The sequence below is a fragment of the Chiloscyllium punctatum genome, chromosome 9, assembly GCF_047496795.1.
Source record: "Chiloscyllium punctatum isolate Juve2018m chromosome 9, sChiPun1.3, whole genome shotgun sequence".
NCBI lineage: Eukaryota > Metazoa > Chordata > Chondrichthyes > Orectolobiformes > Hemiscylliidae > Chiloscyllium > Chiloscyllium punctatum.
The window spans coordinates 54,094,879-54,113,216 of record NC_092747.1 but is presented as its reverse complement, the minus strand read 5'-3'; the positions used below and the strand labels follow the sequence as shown (position 1 = coordinate 54,113,216).

The 18,338-nt window shown below is 39.8% G+C and overlaps 2 protein-coding genes across 7 annotated transcripts in view; one reads left to right on the top strand and one right to left on the bottom strand.

The window, feature by feature from the left end:
* Positions 1-18,338, top strand: part of LOC140481408 (LIM and senescent cell antigen-like-containing domain protein 1) — a 122,664-nt gene that overhangs the window by 94,244 nt on the left and 10,082 nt on the right. For all 6 annotated transcript variants that reach the window (XM_072577557.1, XM_072577559.1, XM_072577555.1 and 3 more), the window contains exons 5-6: positions 11,055-11,204; positions 13,924-14,074. In XM_072577557.1, coding sequence (XP_072433658.1) covers positions 11,055-11,204; positions 13,924-14,074 — 301 coding nt within the window. The remainder of the gene's footprint in view (positions 1-11,054; positions 11,205-13,923; positions 14,075-18,338) is intronic.
* On the bottom strand, positions 1,485-6,913 carry LOC140481406 (uracil nucleotide/cysteinyl leukotriene receptor-like). The gene is made up of 2 exons (XM_072577548.1): positions 6,764-6,913; positions 1,485-6,206 (listed from the first exon to the last, which is right to left on the bottom strand). Exon 2 carries the CDS (start codon positions 6,182-6,184, stop codon positions 5,162-5,164), a length of 1,023 nt encoding a protein of 340 aa, XP_072433649.1. The 5' UTR covers positions 6,185-6,206; positions 6,764-6,913; the 3' UTR covers positions 1,485-5,161.

Below are 18,338 nucleotides of genomic sequence, written 5' to 3'. Positions count from 1 at the left end.
TACTCATCTGTACATAAATGTCATCCTCATTTTGGGCTCCTGAACTTGGGTCATATCTCTGAACTGCTAATCGTTTTAGTAACTAACCGAGCTACCTATTCACCTTCTCTTACTTTCCTACCATTCCTGGATGTGCTTTATCCTTCAGTTCCAGGTCTCAATCCATTATGCAACTTTGTCTCTGTAATGGCTACCAGATCTCTCTCACTCATTTCTATTTGTGCTCTGGGTTCATGTTTGGAATGTTTATATGCATTCAGATACAGAACCTTTAGTTTTATCCTTTTTACCCTTTTTGAAAACTCTAGCTTTATCTGATAGTTGATTCTTAGTGTTGTAATTTCTGTATTATGACCAAAGTTCCTGCTACAGGACAGATTCCAGGCTGAAAATTGTTCAATAGATCATGTTTTATTTTGGTTTTAACAAGATCATCTCTCACTGAGACAGAAGCACTCAATATTGCAGAGTTGGTTTGAATAATAGGACATTTTTTCAGTAACACAAATGAAGATGGGATAAACCAGTTTATGTGCTAATAATAAAAATTCAAAGCATTTTAAACATACAATAAAAGCACCTCTTTACAAGTTCAAACAGTAGCAACACCTTTTGTACAGTACTTGCACCAGAATCATTTTCTGTCACCTCAATATATTTAACTGTGATTTTATCTAGGGTGTAGGTTTGCTCGCTGAGCTGTAGGTTTGATATCCAGACGTTTCATTACCTGGCTAGGTAACATCATCAGTGGCGACCTCCAAGTGAAGCGAAGCTGTTGTCTCTTGCTTTCTATTTATATCTTTCTCCTGGATGGGGGTTCTTGGGGTTTGTAGTGATGTCATTTCCTGTTTGTTTTCTGAGGGGTTGATAGATGGCATCTAGATTTATGTGTTTGTTTATGGCGTTGTCGTTGGAGTGCCAGGCCTCTAGGAATTCTCTGGCGTACCTTTGCTTAGCCTATCCCAGGACAGATGTGTTTGTGTTTGTGTTTGTGGCAGTCCTTGCATGGAATTTTGTAGATGACAAACAAAAACTAACAAACTTAGAAGACCCAGTACATCCCATGGACAAAACCAACGTCATCCGCAAAATTCCATGCAAGGACTGCCACAAACACTACATAGGACAAACAGGAAGAAAGTTAGCCACCAGGATACACGAACACCAGCTAGCCACAAAAAGACATGACCCCCTCTCCCTCGTAGCCCTACACACGGATTAAAAAAGCCACCATTTCGACTGGGACAACGCATCTATCCTAAGATAGACTAAGCAAAGGCATGCCAGAGAATTCCCAGAGGCCTGGCACTCCAACCACAACACCATAAACAAGCACATATTCTAGATGCCATCTATCAACCCCTCAGAAAATGCACAGGAAGTGACATCACCACAAACCCCAGGAACCCCATCCAGGAGAAAGATATAAATAGAAAGCAGGAGACAACAGCTTTGCTTTACTTGGAGGTTGCCACTGATGATGTTACCTAGCCAGGTAATGAAACATCTAGATATCAAATCTACAGCTCAGCGAGCAAACCTACACCCTAAATCTCAACCTGTGATTTTTATCTGCTAGACTTGTACGTCTGCTATTCCAGGAGCTATTGTACACTTGAGTTTAAATCAACTCTGTTTCAAAACCTCTTCAGATAGTATGTCAACACTTCTTTGGTTTGAGACTGTCTAACTTCTCACTCAAATGTAATGTTTCTTTCCCTCCTTCCACATTTCTTAGAGTGCCCACTCTTCACATGTATTTCCAAGCAATGACTTTACACAACCGCCTAAAACAAAGAGGAACTGAAACAAGCAATGGGCGTTCCTTCGAGTTTTTAAAAAAAATCCTCCCAGTCCAGAACTTTCTATCAGACACCTTGAGGTATAGTTAACAATATGCAATGTCATTAAAATCCTATAGTAAACAAAGATCCAGCAAGCTACCTAAAAGGTTCTCACGAACTATTGTAAAAGAAATCACCATGCTACAGAAATACTTATTAATTTCAGCCACATAGAAAACCCAAACTTAAAATAAATGTCAAAATTATATACAAAATAACCTCAACCATCTGAACGAGGCGAACGGGGAGTATTATGTTCGGATAGCGTTTTTACGGGACCTTGAGATCCTGTTTGGATAATCCGAAATTTGGATAATTGACGTTTGGATAACCGACGTTGTTCTGTAAATCATATATAAAGAATATTACTTCTATCCCTTCTTGCTGCAGTCTATCATTTCCTGTACAGGTATTGATACACATTATTTCTCTTTGACATTGACAATACTTGTTGATTTAGCACATCTTCCCAAATTTGATGCCTTATCCCTCTTATTTCATTTATAAGCCCCACTACCTCCCCAATTGAGGTCAGCAAGAGCATCAACCCTGACATGATTCAGCTGGAAAGTATCCCACTGTTACAGATCCCACTTTCTCCAGGACTGAAGCCTATGTTACACTGACAGGAATCCACTTCTCCCACTATAGTCTTTAAGCCATTTAACACTCTAATCTAATTTTCACTCTGCGAGTTTGAATGCGGCATAGGAAATTATGCTGAGATTATGATCTTTGTGGTTTTGCAGATTCCTTTGGTGCATAGCTCTTCATACTGACAAAGTAGAACTGCCTTCTTTCCCCTGCCTATGTTGTTGGTTCCCAGATGGAGGAAAATCCAGGTTAAAATGGGCCCTTTTGCATGTCCTCCCAGTAAAACAAGACTTTTGTGTTTAGTGACAGTGGAAAGTTTTTATGTTAACAATAGATGAAAATCCCAGAGAAGTGTTGAGAATGAGGAATTGCAATGGCAGTGCTTCAAAATGCCAATCTCTCCGAGGTGAGGGAGAATTAGAAATACTTCATCAGCATCCTTACCTGGATTCTCATTGTCGTGATAGCATCACAATTCATTGGGGTGGTCCACTGAAAATGATGTCTCATTATTCCCAGAATCACCACAAAAGTGAACATTTAATTAACCAAATTTCACAATTCTACCTGTCTAATTCCAATTAAAATGAAAGAACACCAGTTCTTTTTACCCCATTAGCACGAAAACAACTATTCATTGTAATCAAACTGTTAATGACGGTGAAAAGTAAGAAGTTGAATATATAATCTAAACTTCTTATAACTGAAAGTCTATCCCTTAAAATTTCCATACACATGAACAAGGAGAAGATGAGACACAAATTTTATATGTGGAAAAGGACAAAAAACATTGAAAGAAGCATCATTCTTGTACCAATCCAGATTACTGTTGAGTTATTTTCTTTGACGCTTTCAGTTGCTTCTGACTCTTTGATGACATAGAGGGTGTCGATGTGCTGATTCTCAGTCTTTCTTTCACTCGTCGAGGATTCATCCTTTCAGTGTCTCTGCAGGGGATTTTTTCCCCTTGCAATAGAAGGTTTGCAATAAGATCAGCTCAGAGAATGGTGAGGCAGAGTGGCTAACTACTAGGGATTTTCTTTCCCTTTTCCACACCAAAGGAATAGAGTGAGAGATGGATGCTTTCTTTTCGCAGATGTTTCCACTAAATTATTCTCTCTCAACATCTGGTGCTATTTGAAAAGCCAATCAAAGCTTGTCACTGGGCAAAGTGCCTGGAACACACAGAAGCTGTACTATTTCGTCTGCAATTAGCCTGCTCACTGCTCCAATAACATTGTATATATAACTCTGTGTTCTAGTAACTTGTCTGTAAAACTATAAACACCATCTTACACTACTTTCCTAATTTAGAGCAGTATCTTTTCCAGTTCTTTAGTCAACAGTCCAAAAACGCAAGTAGATTTTGCAATGAACTTGGAGATTCGAAGGTTATAGAGAAAGCTATTGTAATGTAATAATATCACAGGCTTTCTTATTTAAAAAAAACACTGGATGGATTAGGCTGCCATGGTTTGGGGGTGGGGATGAAGAACAGCCAGAGGGTAAAGGTATCTGTGATTCATTTCACCAGAATATGTATGGAAGCTCACTCTGTGTTGGAAAGGACCATATTTGGATGGAGTTGGAACAAGACTACCAGATTTGCCTAGTCTTCAGTTGTACTTTGCTGTGAAGGACAGATGTGTGTTAGAAAGCTACCAAAAGAACAGTGTAACCTATACTGGATGATGGATTATTTTAAGTTGTGTTAAAAGTATTGTATGATTTAAATAAATGCTTACTTATAAAAATAGGGTTTAGTTAGTAATGCCTTTAGTGTTTTTACAATGTGCATCTTAAAACATTAAGTCATGTCATCCAGTCATCTATTAATTTCTAAAAAGAAATTTTAATTCCCAGTTGACAGCCACTCTGGGCATATTAAATGTATTAACTTTTTCACTGAAATGAAGTAAATTATTAATTTACATAATTAAGTGTACAAATTCAAAACTAAATTGGAAACCATATTCTGTGACTCAGTATCATAATAAAGAGGTGCACCAAGACATTGAAAGAAGAACAATTTTTAGATTTTTCAAGTGTGATTGAGTTTAAAATTGACCTAGAATATGACCAGGTTTTCTATGTCACCCTGAGTAATAAATCTTCAGATTACATTTGGTGTTGTTTTTCCATTTATTTATTTTTGTTATTTTGACTATTTTCTGCAAACTTGCTAATTCCTGCTCACTCCATTCTGCAAGTCAGTCTCAAGTCTCCATTACAAATATAGAATGTACTAAAAATATTATCAGACTTTATCTCACAATATATTACAACAAAAAAAAAAGTTTTGGAAAATCTGACTTGTTAGTCCAGGATTAATTTTGAGTTAGCTAATGTTTACCTCGCTATTAAATGTGGCTGCTCACTCAGAATTTTGAGTGTACATCGATGAAAGCTTCAAAAAATTAGGTTCTTCCTTCACAGTGAGGAAGGTTGAGGAGCTGGTTTATTTGCCAAATCTTTTGTTTGAGAAGTGGACTGGATAGAATCTGAGAAAATGAAATCATTTGTCTGAGACAACGGTTACTAGTAGCTTGCGGTGATTTAAATTTAGCATGTGGGTATACTGTCTACGATTTTTTTTATGTAGTTGCTTTCACAAGACTACTGCTGTAAATGGAGAGCAGTATCATTTTAGGTGAGGCCACAAAAGACAGCCTTTCCAAAAAAATAAAGCTAGTCTCTGAATTTTTGATTAAATACTGTATTTATGTACCATCTATTGCAGTGGTGATAACAGTGGGGCGAGTTTCTCTGCTAATATATTCAGTTGTAGTCTTCCACTCTTCCTCTCTGCAAAGACACTCCCTAAAATTCTCCCCTACAAAAAAGTAAACCACTGGATCTAAGCAACAGTTAATGCTGGCTAAACAAAAGAAAGCACGGTTAATGATGGCAAGACTCTGAAGTTTGGGCGTAGCCCCCAATTGCTGATTCGCCATAATAATGTACAGTAAGCGGGCAACGTGATATGGTAAGAAACAAACCAGAAAGACTGTTAATACTGTGAAAATCATTCTGGAGGCTTTGTGCTTATGGTCGAGTCTCCTGTATGACTGAAGATGTTTGATTATGCATAGGTAGCAACAGATAATGACTAGAAATGGAAAAAGAAACCCAACTATCAGAGCTCCAGAGGCATAGAGAGATGGCTTTTCTCTGTATAATTGCAGACACACAGTAGTGTTCTCTTGTGCCTGTACAGACTGAGTGGTCACTGCGAGTTGAAAAGTTCCAAGTATAGCAGTAACCCACACTGTTGCACTGATTATTTTTGCATAACGGACTTTTCGAAAGCTGAGTGATCGAACTGGATGCACTATTGCAAGGTAACGGTCGATACTGATGCAGGTAAGAAAATAGACACTGCTGTACAAGTCAAGGTGAAAAAGAAAGCCAGTGATTCTGCAGGCCGTCTCACCAAAGGGCCAGTGACTTTGAAGTATATGATACGTAATACGTAATGGCAAGGTCAGAATGAGGCAGAGATCAGCAATTGCAAGATTTAACATATAAATGCTGGTTATAGTCTTTGTCTTCATGCGACTGCAGAAGACCCATACAGAGATGCTATTCTCAATTAGTCCAGCTGTGAATACAGTGCTGTAGATAACAATATAAATCATCCTCTCAATTGCAGCAACAGTTAGGTTGAATTTGGGCCCCGTTACCAACTGCAGCTTTGTGGTTCCTATAGTTGAGTTTGTCCAGTGCAGAGAATCGTAAGCCATGGTTCCGTCTAATGGTTGTAGACTGCAATTAAGAATAAGATTACTTTTATACCTGAAAATTCATGCATTTTCCTTTTTTAAACTTAAAATGTTTTCCCCTTAATATCTTGCATCAAATACAGTAAGAAATGGAAGAAGAAAATAGATTCACAAAATGTAGATTAAAAAGTATGTATTATAATTGTATGCATTTACAGGTTGTTCTGCTATGTATTTCGTTAATGCAAGTTTGATTTAACACGATTGATGTATTGGGGATTGGGGACATCGTTTCTAAAGTGTGGACTTTTGGCTGTCTGTTTGCTGTAACGCAATTACATGGCCAACACTAAATGCTGTTTCTAAAGTGTGATGTTTTTATAATGTGGGGTTGCACAATAATGTAACCATGTTATAGAAGAACTACCTGGACATGTTTTCATAACATTTGAAAACATATAATTACATGCAAAATATATTAATGATCATTTTATAACAACAAAACAAACTTCTGACATTATTGACAGTTAAATTTATTTGCAAAAATGATTACAAACATCAACTGAGAGGCATTTCCCAGCTTTAGCATGATTTACTTACAGTTTTGCTCAGGTGTAGTCTGCAGCTGTATAAAGAGCAATCATTCCAGTAGTGTACAGCTCCTGCCCTTTTCTGTGAGAATAACTCTATCCTTTTATACAGCGGTGGTAAGATACTTAGCAGCTGTGAGATGTTGCACTAACAACTTATTCTGTGTATTATAATAAAGAAGCAATTTCAATGCCACCTTTTAAAAGCTGCTTTACAACAACAGTGTTAATTATGCAGGAAGCACTTCCTCTGGGAATACCGTTCCAAGTGATCCATTCACTGTCTTCATGTAAGAAAATAGAATCTCCGTCAAAAGTCACAAATAGAAGCTTCCTTTTCCTAACTGTAGACTATATCCTATTGCCGTTTGAGAGCATGTATTTTACAATATGTTTCCTTTTCTTTCTTTCTTGCGCAGTACCAAACAAAGCTTCAGGATAAGCTGGTATTTCTGTTGACTAAAATAGCTATTAATTACAAATCCTGTATTTACATTAAGATGAATATTTGGAACTTTTCAGTAAAGGCTATAGTTAAAGCCATATTCAAATTTCTGATCAACCAATTCCTAATTGTTAATCCCTCGACTTTTCCTGGATAGGAATGAAGTGGGAGAATCTCCTGAAAATATTACAATGAAATATGGAAAGCACAAACTCAGCCTTAATTTAAATATTTCCCAAAGCTAGAATTTGAGAGGAATAGAAAAGGGCCTAAAGCTAAGGTATTTTTTTTCTCTCAGATGATGCATTGATGTTTGATATGATTTGCTCAGAGTTCATTAAGATTTATGCCATAATGTTGTGCCTTAAGCTAACAGGTGTTTGAGGTGTTAATACAGGCGTTTAACATTATAAAATTTTGCTCTAATTTATGGTACTTTCTGATGGTTATACCCACTAAAGAATTGAGCCAAGATGTTAGGACACATCATGTCTCAGTAAACCAGATCAACACTATTTGGACTCAGTTATCTTTAGGAGAAAGTGAGGACTGCAGATGCTGGAGATCAGAATCGAGAATGTGGTGCTGGAAAAGCACAGTAGGTCAGGCAGCATCCAAGGAACAGAAGAATCAACGTTTAGGGCATAAGCCCTTCAGTAGGAATGAGGCTTGGGTCAGGGCTGACAGATAAATGGAAGGGAAGGGGAGTGGGGTGAGGTAGCTGGGAGAGTGATAAATGGAAGTGAGGGAGAAGATGATAGGTCAGAGGGGGCAGTGATGGATGGGTTCGGAGAGTGGTGCCGAGTTGGAGGCTTGGGACTGGGATAATGTGGGGGGAGGGGAAATGAGGAAGTTGTTGAAATCCACCTTTATTCCGTGTGGTTACAGGGTTCCAAGGCAGAATCTGACTCGTTCCTCCTCCAGGCATCGGGTGGTAATGGTTTGGCAGTGGAGGCGGCCCAGGGCCTGCATGTCCTTGATTGAGTGGGAGGGGGAGTTGAAGTGTTCAGCCACGGGCAGCAGGATTGGTGGGTGCGAGTGTCCCAGAGATGTTCTCTGAAATGATCTGCAAGAAGGTATCCTGTCTCCCCAATATAGAAGAGACCATAACGGGTGCAACCGATGCAGTAGATGACATCGGTAGAGGCACAGGTAAATTTCTGATGGCTATGAAAGGATCCCTTGAGGCCTTGGATGGAGTTGAGGGGAGTGGTGTGGGAGTTAAGGATAGTGGTTAGGACGGCGTGAGACCTTTGTCTCCAAGCCCTCCGTTTCTTCCTCTCATGCCATCCTAACCAATACCCTTCCACCAACTCCCTTCATCCACCTGGCTGAACTGCTCTTCACCCTCAACAACTTCTTCTTCCAATCCTCCCACTTCCCCCAAACCAGAAGGGTAGCCATGGGCACCCACATGGGACCCAGCTATACCTGCCTGTTTGTCGGATATGTGGAACAGTCCATCTTCCACAGTTACACCGGCAGCACTCCCCACCTGCATTGATGACTGTATCGGCACCACCTCATCCTCCCACGAGGAAGTTGAACAGTTCATTAAATGTACTAACGCCTTCCGCTCAGACCACAAATTCACTTGGACCATCTCAGCAATCTCCCTGCCCTTCCTGGACCTTTCCATCACTGTCTGTTGTGACCAACTAACCACAGACATATACTACAAGTCCACAGACTCCCACTGCTACATAGAGTACACCTCCCACCCCACCTCCTGTAAAAACACCATCCCTTATTCCCAATTCCTCTGCCTCCACCGCATTTGTTCCCAGGATGATAAAGTCCCAGATGGCCTCCTTCCACGACCGCAACTTCCCTTCCCATGTAGTTGATGCCCTCCAGCACATCTCCTCCACTTCATGCATCACCACCCCTCCCAATTCAACAAGGACAGAAGCCCCCAGGTACTCACCTTCCACCCCACCAACCTCCGCATACAACGTATCCTCCTCAGCCACATCTGCTACCTCCAAACGGACCCCACCACCAGAGAGAGATTTCCCTCCCCACCTCCAATCAACGTTCCGAAAAGACTATTCCTTCCGCAACTCCCTCGTCGGGTCCACACCCCACTCCCGGCACCTTCCCCTGCCATCGCAGGAAGTGCAAAAACTTCCCCCAAACCACTCCCCTCCCCTCCCCTTTGTCCAAGGCTCCAAGGAATCCTTCCACATCCATCTGAAATTCACCTGTACCTCCACCGCTGCCATCTCCTACACCCATTGCGCACCCAATGTGGTTTCCCCTACATTGGGAGACAGGACACCTTCTTGAAGATTGTTTCAGAGAACATCGCTGGGACACCGGCACCCACCAACCCTGCTGCCCATAGCTGAATACTTCAACTCCCCCTCCCACTCTGTCAAGGACATGCAGGTCCTGGGCCGCTTCCACTGCCAAACCATTACCACCCGATTTTGCCTGGAGGAGGAACGCCTTGTTTTTCATCTTGATCCAGTGTGGTTGCAGGGTTCCAATGTGAATTCCAACAGCTTCCTCATTTCCCCTCCCCCCACATTGTCCTAGTCCCAAGCCCCCAACTCAGCACTGCCCTCCGAACCCGTCCATCACTGCCCCCTCTGACCTATCACCTCCTTCCCTCACTTTCGTCCACCTATCACTTTCCCAACTACCTCACCCCACCCCACCCCCTTCCCCATTTATCTCTCCACCCCAACCCACAAGCCTCCTCCCAGATGAAGGGCTTATGTCTGAAATGTCTTTGGATGCTGCCTGATCTGCTGTACTTTTCCAGCACCACACTCTCGACTCAGTTATCTCTATACCAGTTCTTTGATTCACATGCTCCCCATTAAAAAGAATCTTTATCAAAAAAGCCTCCAAACACATCCCCACTCGTATTCCCTTGAACTTATTTTTTTTTGGTTTGTATTTTTAATTGAAGTGGTTGATTTACGTTAAGCTATTCCTTATCTGTGTGCTAACGTACATGTGCTAATCTGCTGTACATTGTAATTTAGTCTTGATGTAATGCGATTGCCTGTTAAATGGGCTTGATATAAATGTGGAACTGGATTTTACTGCACTCCCTATAGCAGTTATACATATAGGTCAATTACACAGACTTTTAAATTTGATTGTGATTTATTTATTTTATTTGATTTATTTATTGTCACATGTATTTTGTTTTAAATACAGTGAAAAGTGTCACCACTTTCCAGAGCCATCTTAAAACACAAAAATAAACCAAAACATAGAAGATAAATGCAGAAAACTAAAGTAATAGGGAAATAATTGAGAGGTCTGCCAAGTCAAATTCCAGGAGTTAATTGCTTTGCTCATTTGAAATCACTGTGATCATCCTAGAAAATGTTATCAACTTAATTTAACTTCAATCAATATTATTAATTCATATTTATGATCGTGCATTCAAATCACAAGATTTCCTTGCAAATAATTTAGTCTTCCCTAAAGCTGTGAATTCAGAGCTGCAGTAGGTATCTGATGTGGTTTTCACTTGTGATGGAAGTGTCTTGGAGACTGGATGAAAACACCTTAGTCTATTTGACTTGCCCATATTCTCCATGCCTAGTTCCATCATGCAGTCTTGGTGTAATGCCTTAATCACTGCCTTAGTAGAGATCAGCTAACCCAATACTGACTGGAGGTCGAGCTGGATTCTTACTGATCTGTATGCTTCAGCCTCTCAATCACTGTCAGTGGACCAGAGTAGAAGTGATTTCAAGACTTAGTTTTTCTGATTCAAAATGATGTTATGGCGTCACCATGTCATTCCATTTTAGAAGTATACATTTGCTTTGGAAGAGCGAGAGGAAACACTTCATTTCATGAGTAATCCTTTATAATTTTCTATTTTCAGACACCTTTGCCGTCCATGTCATAACCGTGAAAAGGCCAGAGGTCTGGGAAAATATATCTGTCAGAAATGTCACGCCATTATTGACGAACAGCCTCTTATATTCAAGAATGATCCTTACCACCCTGATCATTTCAACTGTGCCCATTGCGGGTGAGAAATTTTGAATTACTAATTCATGTTCCTTCAGTATATTTTCGTTTTAATTCTAAACCATGGGTACTTGTCTTGGAGAAATTATCATTCATGATTACAGAAGGAGACCATTCAGCCCATTATGCCTCACTAACTGCCTGAGCGCTTCACCCAAAAATGCATCTTCCTGCCTTTTCCCCCCAAAAGTCTGCATATTGTGATTGAAGTGTAAATACAAGGAAGTAGGACTTTCAATTGTTTTCAATAAATATACAATTCACGTTCATTGATTTCAACAATAAACGTTTGTGTCTCTCCATCCATCTTAGTCTGTTTCTCTTTTATATCACTTCCTTTGCATTTTTTAATTGCTTTTTTTCCCCTCAAATTTTATTTCCTTTATCTTTTTGTTTTCCCCTGACTTGCTTTTTTTTTGTTTCTGCTTCTGTGTGTAAATTTTGTGTATTTTCTCTCTCTCTGTCTGTCTGTCTGTTGGTCTCTCACTTGCGCTGGCTCTGTTGCTGCACTACAGTTCTGGTATATTGTTTAAACTGTCATTTTTGATGTGAATTTACCCTTTGAACATTGACAGACTATTCGGTCATGGATTGAGCATCACAGTTGATAATCTTTGATCATTTGTTCCCTCAAGCAGTCCTTCCATAATCAGGAAATTGTCAATAATAAGCACTTGACTCACCTGGCTACTGGAGCTAACTACGGCATTCTTGCCCAGAATTTAGTTGTTTCTGTTTAGTTAATTAGCATCTCAAAATTTCCAAAGCTACAAGTTAATTGAATGTAGCTGATATTTGTTGCCTATTAACAAAACACTGATCAATATTAGTAAAACAAAACAGGGGATTTCTGAATTGCTGCAGTACTTATGTCTTTCATTAAAAGTTACATATGAGTCACTGTTGTATTTTGGAAGCGTAAACTTACATTCACTGAGACAGCATGATTCTTGTAAATATATGTATATTATTATAATGCATCTGAATAGCAATAGATCACTTTGGTATAATGCGAAAATGCTAAAAGACAGTTGTGAAAGGTTAGTGCAAAGCTCATATCTAAATACTGAAACTTAGTCTTGTTTCAAAACTTGTATTTTCAAACATGGGCCCAATAAGTCAACCTCTTGTTTGAAAAGACATTTCAAGGTCACTTTGCAATAGGATGTGGAATTCCATTTCTGCTGCCTTAATGATTCATACTGTGTTTAAACATCATCTGAGACATCAGAGTGAGCTGCTTGGCCTATAGACTGTGCTGGAATGTTATTTCCTAGATTATCTCCTTCGGTCCAGCCTTATCCTGTGCACCTCTGATATTTCCTGTTCTTCCTTATCCTGTCCTACCTCTGTCATAAAGAAAGATAGGGAAATGGCCACCTAATCTCACGGTAAGGAATCCATGATAGAAAATGGCAAGCAAAAGCTTTTCTTGCCTGAGGTTGCCGAGTAGTCATTTGCCGAATAACTCTTCGGAATGTAGTTAAGAAAACATTTTTTAATATTAATTCAGTCAAACATGATAATTCAGATTTTGTCAATATTCCAAAACTTCTGAACATAGTCATTCTTTGGTTTGGCATGGTGTACAAGAAACTTGTATAAATTCAGCAAAACTCAGTGAACGGCAGCATTTTGAGAATTATCTTATTAGGAAAGGAGTATTTTTGGCAGGTGATTGTGAGGGGGGAGGGAGAGAGAGAGTCTGCATCATCTGGCAGCACTCCCTTTCACTGCAACTTTGTGTGTATTTTAGAATGACTGTAACCCTGTGGCATTTGGTTTATGGTTCAAATTCAGTTCCTTGGCATAACTACATCCCTTAGGCAGCCCCCAAAGAATTGGAATCTCAAGCCTACTGTCTTTTTAGATTGAACAATTAGATTCACTACACCTTCTGAGGTACACTTGGGAATGAGCCATAAATCCTGGCCTAACCTGAGAACAAGTAAATATTACAAAATTAAAAATGTAGTTTGACTTAGAGAAAGGTATGAGATAAGCTACCTATTGAATTTCTTCAAGGGTATATTAAACACAAGGTTGTGCCGATTTTTGATTCTGCAAGCTCTGATAATGTAAATAATGCTAAAGTAAGACACAGTCCCCCAGGATTGAATAGGTATTTGTGAGATGAGATTGAATAAAGTTGTAAGTGTAATCTCCCCATTTTCCAAAATGTTATGCTCCTGAAGAGTTAACTTCCACTAACATTCTTTCTTGCTGCATCCCAGTTTACTTTAATTCTGTTATATGCACATTGAGGTTTAGTGATTACCGTGGATGGGTTCCAAACGACACGAAGATGAAACACATTCTAATTCGTTAATTAGTAACAAAAATATCCAATGTACATGAAATTTGAGAACAGAACAAATTGAGAAGTTATCTGGAAAAGTTTTAACAATTGTCACCCTATTTTGTATGCTTGTGAGTTAATAAGCTTTATAATAGACTTTGAGATGAGACAGTGGCTCTATGGTAATGTCACCAGACAATCCAGAAATCGCACTGGTTTGATTTGTGTTTTATATTTCATGGACTGACATGCTGAGCATAAACGTTGAGAACTTCCTTGCTGTGAAAATTAATATAAAACCTGTTATACAAAGAGGAAATGTAACTAATCCTTTCTTCAAACTTACTCTGTCATCAGTTGTGCAGAGGATATATGCAAAACTGATTTGTTTAGTATGCTTTTGATATTCCTTTCTAACCAGGAAAGAATTGACTGCTGAAGCTCGAGAGCTGAAAGGAGAATTATACTGCCTGCCGTGCCACGATAAAATGGGTGTCCCTATTTGTGGTGCTTGCCGACGGCCAATTGAAGGACGTGTAGTTAATGCAATGGGAAAGCAGTGGCATGTGGAGGTAAACTAATCAACATCAGGTCAACTTCATTGCTTTGACTTTATATTTTATTTTCTTTAAAATTTGGTGATGACTGCAAATATAAGGATTCAGTGTTTTTAAAATATGTTTGTTTCTGAAGATTTGTTATTCTTTCCCAGAATTGTAACCGTCACTTTGAGTAGCCAAGATGAAGAAACCTTCGTCTTACCTTCGTCTTTTTTTCCGTTTTTTTAATATAGTCCAGAATGCAGTCTTTTTGGCACTAATTGTTGGATTTAAATCAGACGGAGAGTAGAGGGAATTGGGGTCACTTCCCTACAGCTACTGAATGAGTTAATGTTGATCTATACTCTCCATTACCAATAAATACAAAGTTATAATGCAAACATATCTTTAGAGTTGGGCAGTGTGGCCCAGATGATCTGAAGGGATGATCGTCATTAAAGCAGCATACGTTGGGAGTTGCACACCATGACCATGTGGAATTAATAATGTGTAATTTCTGTGTAACTATTAAACTGAAGCCTTGACTCACCACTGACAACACCCACCCCCCCGTCCAACTGAGCCTAAGCCCAACCCCATGTGACACTGCCACCTCCACCCCAAGCTGACCCTTCAACCAACCCTAAGCAATTATCCACTAGCAAGCCAGCCTACTCCCTTCACCCTACCCTCCTATCACTCTATATCTCCCTCACCCAATTGGCACTCAACCCTCCTTCACCCACATTATCTGAAGTCCTCACCCACTTACCACTCATCACCAACACCCACCCACATCACTCCACACTTACCTTCTCAATAGCTTTCAAAGTGATGACCAGATCTTTAAATCCCAGAATATGAAACCCACCACTGAAAAAGGGAGCCTCCCACTCCTGTTTTCCTGGATTTCTTTTGTCTGGTCGGAAAACAGGGTTTTTAATCCTGATTGGAAATTCTAGGCCTGTATGATTCTGAGAGATACGAACAGTTAATTTCACCGGTGAAGTTTCTTTTAGCTTGATGGATTCTTTGGATTGATGCTGAAAAATGGTTAGTGTGTGGTGGGAAACATCGCTCAAGAACAATGAGAGCCAAGAGCCTGACTACCTAACCAATACTTGAATATTTATTTGTGCGTCCATAAGGTGTTCAACAAATGTGAAAATCTATCACTATATTTAAGATTATCCAAGTTACTGACAAATCTATAGTCACTGTTAGGGTTTAAATCCTCCATAGTGGAGTGCCTATGGGTTCACTGGTACACATCCATTGGTTCAAGACCAGTCTCTGTTTCCTGTTGTCCTCATGACATTAGAATAATTATGAAATTTCACAAGCTAAAAGGCAAAACCAGAGCATATAGCTGATTGACCTTACACTGCTGTCCATCAAAGACCACTATATTGGTTTGCAAGAAAGGTTTTGTTAAGTTGGGGAAGAATCTATGCCACTTCCATAAAGCAAGCTGACTAGTCAAAAGTCAGAGTTAAGAGTGTGGTGCTGCAAAAGCACAGCAGGTCAGGCAGTATTTGAGGAGCAGAAGAATTGACGTTTTGGGCAAAAGCTCTTCATTGGGAAAGAGGCCTGTGAGCCGAGGGGGTGGAGAGATAACTGGGATGGTTGGGGGGTTGGTGGTGGGGGGGGGGCTAGTGGGGTAATGGTGATAGGGTGGAGAGCAAGGTGGAGCGGATAGATGGGGAGGAAGATGGACACATCATGAGGGTGGTGCCAAGTTGGAAGGTTGGATCTGGGATAAGGTGGGGAGAAGGGAAATGAGGAAACTGGTGAAATCGAATGTCGGCTCTAATTCAAGTGTCTGCACCATTACCTTAATTTAGTTCCTGACTCTTTGCCCAGAGGAGCTCTTTTATGCTCTAACAGACTCTACAATGCAGTCTCTTTTATTATCCCGATTACCAGAATGCGGCAATAATGATCCAACAGCAAAGCACTGCAAATGCTAAAGATCTGAAATACAGGCATTGTTTAAAAAATTCAGCAGGTCTGGCAGCATATGCAAAACGAGAAACTAGTTAACGTATCAGTATGACTTTTCTCTGAAACACTGAAACTAGTTGACTTTTTTTTGATAACTAACTGGCAGGGGTTTGAGTAAAGCACTTGGAAGATCCTTGTCCTTTAATAGTATAGCCAGCAGAATCACCATTCATACTCCTGACAACAGCATGAACACACATCATCCCATTATAATGGTTAGCATCTCTGCAGTCCAGTTGTGGTTGGTGCTGAGCAATGGATACAGAAGTGTGTGTTTCTATGCCTAGCCTCTGGGTGAGATCAGTTAGAAGCTTTGATTCTAAATCTGAGATCCCTCTTCAGCCGTATGCCTTCAGAAAGTTTGCATTGTGTCAATCAGTTAGGTATACCAAACATCCAAACACATGTTTTTTAATTGTTCTTGGATTCTGAATAATGTGAACTTGGCCTTTGGCCTACTTGTTGTTAGTACATTTTGGGATCAAATGTAGGCTGGACTGAGTCTCGGTGACCGCATACGAAGTCCATTTAGTTTTTACTAAAACGTCACTGTTGGCCTCAAGAACTCCCTTTTCACAACCATTTCCCATCATATTTTGTGACAGTTTACCTTGCAGATTGACTATAGATTTTGCGTGTGGAAAAAACAATTCTTTCACAGGGCGTGGGCATTACTGACCAAGCTAGCATTTGTTGCCCAACCCTAACATGTATACATGTTTGATCAGATGCTGGTGCATTAAGATGCTCCCTCAAATACTTGTGCTTTGTGTAGTAGCAGCAGACTTGTTGATTATAAGTGGAAATCTTTTACTGGTGATCCACTCCAATCGACAGAAAAGCTTTTTCAAACTTATTATTCCCATTTTATTTCTTAGAGCAATTTTAGCCTCCCAACATGCTGCATCGTAATCTAGCTGTGCAATAGCTCCCAACTGCTGCAGAAAGGCTTAAAATATCTTCTGGTTGTTTGTTTTCACAGATAGTTTTCCTTCCTTTTTCAGTTATCTTAATAGGGTGCTGGTTAGACAGCAGTTGACATGCTCCAGTGATTTCCTTGACCTGGCAGCTGGAATCATAACAAACTCGTGATTTGAAAGGTGGTCACAATTGTATGTAGTTGTTTGGTCTAGGTATAAGCCTATTTTAAAACATTGCTTTTGCAGCTTGACAGTCAAATTTTTACAAAATCATTATCATCTCTTGCTGTTTTCAGTTTGTCTCAAGTATTCAATTAATTCATACAATCCTCCTTTCGTATTGAAGAAAACTGTCCAGCAGGCTAATGTTTGTGAAAATTCATTATTTGATTACACATTTCACTTCAAATTTTTTTCAACTGTCCTAATGTCACTTTTAATTCAAAGATTATGTAGTGAGAATGTTGTTTGTGTAATAGGGCTAGCTCTTGTACTAATTGAATCCCACAAAAGTAGCTAGAAAACATGTGTGCTATTTATCTTGTCAGGAATGACAAAAGTGATGGGTGCAATGGCTTTTGAATTTTTTTTGTAATGAATGTACAAATGATTCACTTGTGTTGTAAACTTATGCTGCAGAGAGATTGTAGAAGAAAATATGTTTGAATCTAAATGAATACTGGAATTCTGCCTAAGCAAAAGCAAAGTACTGGAGAAATGTGGCAGCTCCAACAACTTCTGTGTTGAAGAAAGTGTAAATTATGATGCATGCAGATCAGCCTGTATATGTGATCTCTGGGTGGAGACAGTTGAGTTGTCTGAGTACCAGAAAGATGATGTGTCCTGTCCAGTTCTCGAGTCCTTCAGTAACTATGTCTAACAGGTTTGCATAATAGCACTAGGTACAGTTTATGTAATAAAAATCATTTTAAGTTCCTTTTAGAATTGTGGATTCATAGAGATGTGGCTGGCACGATGGCACAGTATTTAGCACTGCTGCCTCACAGCGCCAGAGACCTGGCTTCAATTCCCACCTTAGGCAACTGTCAGTATGGAGTTTGCACGTTCTCCCCATGTCTGCATGGGTTTCCTTCGGGTGCTCCGGTTTCCTCCCACAGTCCAAAAATGTGCAGGTTAGGTGAATTGGTCATGCTAAATTGCCCATAGTGTTAGGTGAAGGGGTAAATGTAGGGGAATGGGTCTGGGTGCATTGCTGTTCGGACGGTCAGTGTGGACTTGTTGGGCTGAAGGGCCTGTTTCCACACTGTAAGTAATCTAATCTAATCTAATCTAATCTAATGTACAGCAAAGAAACAGACCCTGTGGTCCAACTTGTCCTTGTCAATCAAATATCCTAAATAAATCTCGTCCTA

Bases quoted from the DNA above. Each gene is read 5' to 3' on its own strand.
- LOC140481406 (XM_072577548.1), bottom strand. From the start codon at position 6,184: ATGGCTTACGATTCTCTGCACTGGACAAACTCAACTATAGGAACCACA.